This window comes from Procambarus clarkii, chromosome 93, assembly GCF_040958095.1.
Source record: "Procambarus clarkii isolate CNS0578487 chromosome 93, FALCON_Pclarkii_2.0, whole genome shotgun sequence".
NCBI lineage: Eukaryota > Metazoa > Arthropoda > Malacostraca > Decapoda > Cambaridae > Procambarus > Procambarus clarkii.
Genome location: NC_091242.1, coordinates 1,771,894 through 1,778,960, shown reverse-complemented (window position 1 = coordinate 1,778,960; position 7,067 = coordinate 1,771,894). Strand labels below are relative to the sequence as shown.

The 7,067-nt window shown below is 50.6% G+C and overlaps 1 protein-coding gene across 1 annotated transcript in view; it reads left to right on the top strand.

Annotated features, from left to right (window-relative positions):
• The first annotated feature begins 1,838 nt into the window (after positions 1 to 1,838).
• The window catches only part of LOC138359794 (uncharacterized protein PF3D7_1120000-like), a 5,963-nt gene continuing 734 nt past the window's right edge, over positions 1,839 to 7,067 (top strand). The window contains exon 1 of the mRNA XM_069319497.1: positions 1,839 to 1,926. Within this exon, the coding sequence (XP_069175598.1) occupies positions 1,839 to 1,926 (88 nt within the window). The remainder of the gene's footprint in view (positions 1,927 to 7,067) is intronic.

Below are 7,067 nucleotides of genomic sequence, written 5' to 3'. Positions count from 1 at the left end.
GATTGACGGTTTTTTCATGACGTTTTGAAACTTTAAGAGAACTTGCTGGTCTTTTTAACCTAACAGATCAAACCTTGCTGCTTAGGGGTCCATTTCAATTTGGAAAATGGGCAGATACTTGCTTGATACCTGCTTGATGGGGTTCTGGGAGTTCTTCTACTCCCCAAGCCCGGCCCGAGGCCAGGTTCGACTTGTGAGAGCTGGGTCCACCAGGCTGTTGCTTGGGGTGGCCTGCAGGCCACCACATATCCACCACAGCCCGGTTGGTCCGACACTCCTTGAAGAAAACTATCTAGTTTTCAAAAAGTTTTCTCTTGAAGATGTCCACGGTTGTTTCGGCAATATTTCTTATGCTCACAGGGAGGACGTTGAACAACCGTGAACCTCATACGGTGTCGACCTCTCCCACCTGGCTCATGCAACATACTCGTAACATACAGTATGAGGTATGTGGAGTATGTTGGCCGCGGGATGACGGTGGTTAAAGAGATCTATGGAACTAAATTGTCTAGACTAAATTGTCTATACAGTATACCTAGGTCATAAAAGTATTTGTGTGTACGTCTGATACCATACTACTTGTGTAAAGGAGGAAATGTATATATGTTTATCTCTCAGAATGTTTGGTAATATGTTTATTGTTTGTGATGTGTGTCTATGTATGTATTAACACGATGTACTGAACGGGGTGAGAATAGCTTGAGCTACCTCATCCCTTTGTGTGTATTTTACCTCAATAAACTTATTTCAATTTCAATTTCAATTTCTATGGAACATATGTGAGAGGTGCATGGGGGGCGGAGAGATAACACTAGCAGATTCTGAATTGGTTATGTGTTGATGAGTGATGAGGGTGTGTGACGTGTGCTGACGTGAGTCCCCAGGTGATGATATAGTGACGAGGACAACGACGCTCATCCCGGAAGACATGGAGTCAGCAGCAGCAGCAGCAGCAGCAGGAAACAGCTGCTGCTGCTGGGGGCCTCGACAGAAGGAACAAGGTCGTCTCTGAACCATCTTCATCGTAATTTACTGCCTTCCATTACATGCGCACGCGCGCGCGCGCGTGTGTGTGTGTGCAAGTGTGTGTGTGCGCGTGCGTGTGTGTGTGTACTCACCTAGTTGTGTCTGCAGGATCGAGCATTGACTCTTGGATCCCGCCGATCCCGCCTGTGTGTGTGTGTGTGTGTGTGTGTGTGTGTGTGTGTGTGTGTGTGTGTGTGTGTGTGTGTGTGTGTGTGTGTGTGTGTGTGTGCGTGTGTGTGTACTCACATATTTGTACTCACATATTTGTGCTTGCAGGATCGAGCATTTTGACTCTTGGATCCCGCCTTTCCAGCTATCGGTTGTTTACAGCAATGACTGTGTGTGTGTGTGTGTGTGTGTGTGTGTGTGTGTGTGTGTGTGTGTGTGTGTGTGTGTGTGCGTGTGTGTGCGTGCGTGTGCGTCCTTGGCCAGGTCTGTGTTAGCGTCCCTGGCAGGGGCGGTCTGCCGTGACGCCCGCACTATGGTGTCCCTGCTCCTGTACTCCAGATGGGGGGGGGAGCAGGAGCAAGAGGAAGCGTAAACTTGTAATACCAGTACTAACAGGTGTGTACTAGCGGTAGACTAAATTGTACTACTCTCAGGGTAGTTACTTGCTAGTTACCAGGGGGTAGTTACCACTTGCAAACACTGCCTTCCCGTGGTTATAGTGGTGTTTGAAACTACGCAAACTACGTTATTTGACGACGCATTGAGAATACTCTTTATCTTATCCAAAAGATACGAGACTTAAGATCGTTCCAGCGTCTTGGAATGAATCCTGTCCCCCCTCCCCCCCCCCACCCCCCATCGACATGCAGCTAAAGGCTCCAAAGCGCGACATTAGTGAACAGGAATGCCACAACAGCCTGGTGGATCTGTGCGAGTCTTCTAGGGACGCGGGTTCGATCCCTTTGTTTATCCTCAGTATATATATCCTCGTTAGAGTAATATTTGTGCCGATATGTCAGCAGTGGTTGGGCTGTTAAGGCGGCAGGGAAATTGCTTGTGAGTCTCAGTGGTGTGTGTTTATCAGTCAGGGTTTAAAATTGACTAGAGTGTGGCTCTCGTGTCTGTGGTCAGGTGTGTGGCTCTCGTGTCTGTGGTCAGGTGTGTGGCTCTCGTGTCTGTGGTCAGGTGTGTGGCTCTCGTGTCTGTGGTCAGGTGTGTGGCTCTCGTGTCTGTGGTCAGGTGTGTGGCTCTCGTGTCTGTGGTCAGGTGTGTGGCTCTCGTGTCTGTGGTCAGGTGTGTGGCTCTCGTGTCTGTGGTCAGGGGTGTGGCTCTCGTGTCTGTGGTCAAGGGTGTGGCTCTCGTATCTGTGGTCAAGGGTGTGGCTCTCGTGTCTGTGGTCAAGGGTGTGGCTCTCGTGTCTGTGGTCAAGGGTGTGGCTCTCGTGTCTGTGGTCAGGGGTGTGGCTCTCGTGTCTGTGGTCAGAGGTGTGGCTCTCGTGTCTGTGGTCATGGGTGTGGCTCTCGTGTCTGTGGTCAAGGGATGGCTCTCGTATCTGTGGTCAAGGGTGTGGCTCTCGTATCATTGGTCTCAGACCCAAACTGTCGCAGGTGTGGCTCAGCCTGAGGTCGGGTAGGCTTTTGTCACTACCCAGTACCTTGGGAAAGTATCTGGTATCTCCCTAATACTTTGGGCAAGTGTCTAGTCACTACCCAATATCTTGGGCAAGTATCTTGTGGGTGTCTCGCGGTAACTTTGTGTGTACAGCTTATGGGATTGAGGGTCTTATCTTGAGATATCTTGAGATGATTTCGGGGCTTAGTGTCCCCGCGGCCCGGTCCTCGACCAGCCCTCCTTGATGACTGTTCGATATTTAAAACCAGGGAAGGAGTAAGGTGATCAATGAACTTCTACTAGTTATTGAGGTCTATAACTCTCCATGCCCCGCCTAACTGCCTTGTTGTAGCTAACTAGGTAGTTTAACTATAACCGACACTCAAATTCCTTGTCGAATGTGGCCTGAGAGTTGTGGATGGAAGTGGCGTTAAAGAGGCTGTCCTCCACCGTGTCAGTTATCGTCAGTATCTTGTATGTTGCGGTCGTGTCCCCCTCTGGGGTTTGTCGTCTCTCTAGGATTGTGAAGTTTTGTTCCGTTGAACTACCTCGTAGCTCTGTCACCTCTGGCACTAATCTTGTTGTAAACATTTGTACTCATTTGTAAAGATGCTGTATTGATGCAAACATCAATTTTGGCTTTATATACTTCATCAAATGCGGGCTCCACGCCGGTGCTGCATATTCCAGTATTGGTCTAACAAAGGTTGTGTATATTGCCTTGCAAGAGCACTGGCTGAGGTGTCTAAACGATGTTCCAATGTTTGGCAGCGTCTCATATGCCGATGATGTTACCCTGTTTGTGTGTGCCTCTGGTGGAGAGAGAGAGAGAGAGAGAGAGAGAGAGAGAGAGAGAGAGAGAGAGAGAGAGAGAGAGAGAGAGAGAGGGGGGGGGGAGAGAGGGGAGGGGGAGAGAGGGGAGGGGGAGAGGGGTATTATACATCATAGTCAGTGGTTGGGGAGCGTGTGTGTGTGTGTGTGTGTGCGTGTGCGTGCGTGTGTCACTATCAGCGCCTCTCCTGACCTTCCTTATTTCCGTCAGCGTGTATTCATGTGTCTCTCCACTTCCTTGTTCTTCTTTACTGGTGCTCTTTCACCCTCACTTTTTGTGTTTCTTGTGTGTTTCTTGTGTGTTTCTTGTGTGTTTCTTGTGTGTTTCTTGTGTGTTTCTTGTGTGTTTCTTGTGTGTTTCTTGTGTGTTTCTTGTGTGGGGGGGGGTTTTCTCCTTCTTTGGTACTTGAGTGCTAGAGGGAGTCGCGCTCAATGGGTCTTGTGAGGCCCTTAGGACCTTCACCATCCACGTGTCGAAACCCACAGGTTATCCTGGTTTGACGCAGGATAACGTCTCTGGTTCACGCAGGTACCCGTGGCCTTCTCACAGGATTCTCAAATGGATCATTTGGTTATCGAAGCCTCCTACATGCTTTCCAGGTCGCCTTATCACCAGCCCAGCCACTAAATCAGGTTCTCATTGGCTATCGCCACCTTGGCTGTTTCTCAGTAGGGCGCCTATTGGTAGGTCCTAGGTACTGCTTGATGGGGTTCTGGGAGTTCTTCTACTTCCCAAGCCCGGCCCGAGGCCAGGCTTGACTTGTGAGAGTTTGGTCCACCAGGCTGTTGCTTGGAGCGGCCGTGCATTTGTTGTTCGAAATGTTGTTATTACTCGTGAGGATACACGTTATAGGCCTAGAGATGAGGCGATATTAGGCGGCTTCCTTGATGCTAAGGTGAAGGGTGAGTTGTTTGTAAGTATGAGATGTTGCAAGAATGAGGCACTGCAAGGGTGATGTGTTGCAGGGGTGAGGCACTCCAAGGGTGACGGGTTGCAGGGGTGAGGCACTGTAAGGGTGACGGGTTGCAGGGGTGAGGCACTGTGAGTGTGACGGGTTGCAGGGGTGAGGCACTGTAAGGGTGACGGGTTGCAGGGGTGAGGCACTGTAAGGGTGACGGGTTGCAGGGGTGAGGCACTGTGAGTGTGACGGGTTGCAGGGGTGAGGCACTGTAAGGGTGACGGGTTGCAGGGGTGAGGCACTGTGAGTGTGATGGGTTGCAGGGGTGAGGCACTGCAAGGGTGACGGGTTGCAGGGGTGAGGCACTGTGAGTGTGACGGGTTGCAGGGGTGAGGCACTGTAAGGGTGACGGGTTGCAGGGGTGAGGCACTGCAAGGGTGATGTGTTGCAGGGGTGAGGCACTCCAAGGGTGACGGGTTGCAGGGGTGAGGCACTGCAAGGGTGATGTGTTGCAGGGGTGAGGCACTGTGAGTGTGATGGGTTGCAGGGGTGAGGCACTGCAAGGGCGATAGGTTGCAAGGGTGAGGCACTGTGAGGGTTGCAAACATGAGGCAGTGCAGTGGTAAGGTGTTGCGTTGTGGGGTATGAGGCGTGGAGGAGGAGGAGGGGGTTGTAGTGAGCTTGTGTGAGTGTAGGTGTGTGTGTGTGTGTGTGAGTGTGTAGGTGTGTATGTGTGTGTGTGTGAGTGTGTGTGTGTGGCTGGGTGTGTGTGTGTGTGTGTGGCTGGGTGTGTGTGTGTGTGTGTGTGTAGCAGCACGAGTGCCGGGTTACCAAGGCCGAGTCTGTGCGCCACAAGGACATGGTCCCCCCCACCCCAACCCCCTACCCCCCTCCTCTCCACCCACCCCACACCCCCACCCTCACACACCATATTCCCTTCCCATCACCTTCCCCTCAACCCACACCATGCTGCTAACCCCTCCCCATCCCCCCCTCTTCCCCCCCTCCCCCCCTCTTCCCCCCTCCCCCATTCCCCCCCCCCTCTTCCATTACTTCAACCCTTGCCATCTACTTCCTGCTGTTGCTTGTGTGATGGTGGTGGTTGGTGGAGGAGGGGTAGTGGTTGATGGTTGGTTGGGGGTGGTGGTATTGGTTGGTGGTGGGGGGAGGGGGTTGTTGGGGGTGGTAGGTGGAATAGGTATGCAGGGGGGGGGGTGGAGAATGAGCTGTGTGTGTGTGGACCCAAGGCCGTGGCTAGTCGGCCACAGAAATGGCCTCTCTCAACACAACAAACAAATTCCTCAAAATACATGCGTTCCCGAGTGGGATAGACGATCACGGTCACATATACACACACACACACACACACACGCACACACACACACACACACACACACACACACACACACACACACACACACACACACACACACACACACACACATACACACACACACAGCCACACACATACATGCACACAGCCACGCACACACACACACACACACACACACACACACACACACACACACACACACACACACACACACACACACACCACACACACACACACACACACACACACCACACACACACACACACACACACACACACACACACACACACACACACACACACATGGAATGCATTAGGAGGTGATGTGGTGGAGGAGGCTGACTCCATACACAGTTTCAAGTGTAGATATGATAGAGCCCAATAGGCTCAGGAATCTGTGCACCTGTTGATTGACGGTTGAGAGGCGGGACCAAAGAGCCAGAGCTCAACCCCCGCAAGCACAAATAGGTGAGTACAAATAGGTGAGTACACACACACACACACACACACGGCATTTTACTCAGGTACGGTAAAAATGAGGACCTTAAACATAATACAGGGTACAAAACACAATCAAATGTGCCCATAGTAGGAAAAAAGCATGTTAGGGATTTGGGAATAATGATGTCTGACGACCTAACGTTTAAGGAGCACAACCAAGCAAATATTGCGACAGCTACAAAAATGATCGGATGGATTACGAGAACTTTCAAATCCAGGGATCCCATCACAATGGTTGTACTCTTCAAGTCACTTGTGTTGTCCCGTCTTGAGTACTTCTCAGTACTCACTTCCCCCTTCAGAGCAGGAGAGATCGCTGAAATAGAGGGAGTACAGGAAACATATACACTATAAAGCACCTAAATTATTGGGATCGTTTCAAAGATATCGAAACGAGAGAGATATCAAATAATATACACATGAAAGATACTGGAGGGGTTAAGTCCAAAATCTACACAGTAAAATATCAACATTCTGGAGTGAACGATATGGAAGAAAATGCAGAATAGAACCAGTGAAGAGCAAAGGTGCCATAGGCACAATCAGAGAACACTGTATAAACATCAGAGGTCCACGGTTGTTCAACATCCTCCCAGCGAGCATAAGAAAACCTGCCGGAACAACCGTGGACATCTTGAAGAGGAAACTAGATTTATTCCTCCAAGGAGTGCCGGACCGACTGAGCTGTGATGGGTATGTGGGCCTGCGGGCCGCTCCAAGCAACAGCCTGGTGGACCAAACTCTCACAAGTCATGCCTGGCCTCATCCCAAGGACACCTATCCCAAGGACAGGATAAGAGCTAGGCGATGGACGTATGGTAGGAAGATAACTAAAGATAACTAAAGATAACTCTAAAGATAGGAAAGGTGCCAAAAGCTTTAGTTAGAAGATAAAAATGCTTTTCAAGGAATAGGAAA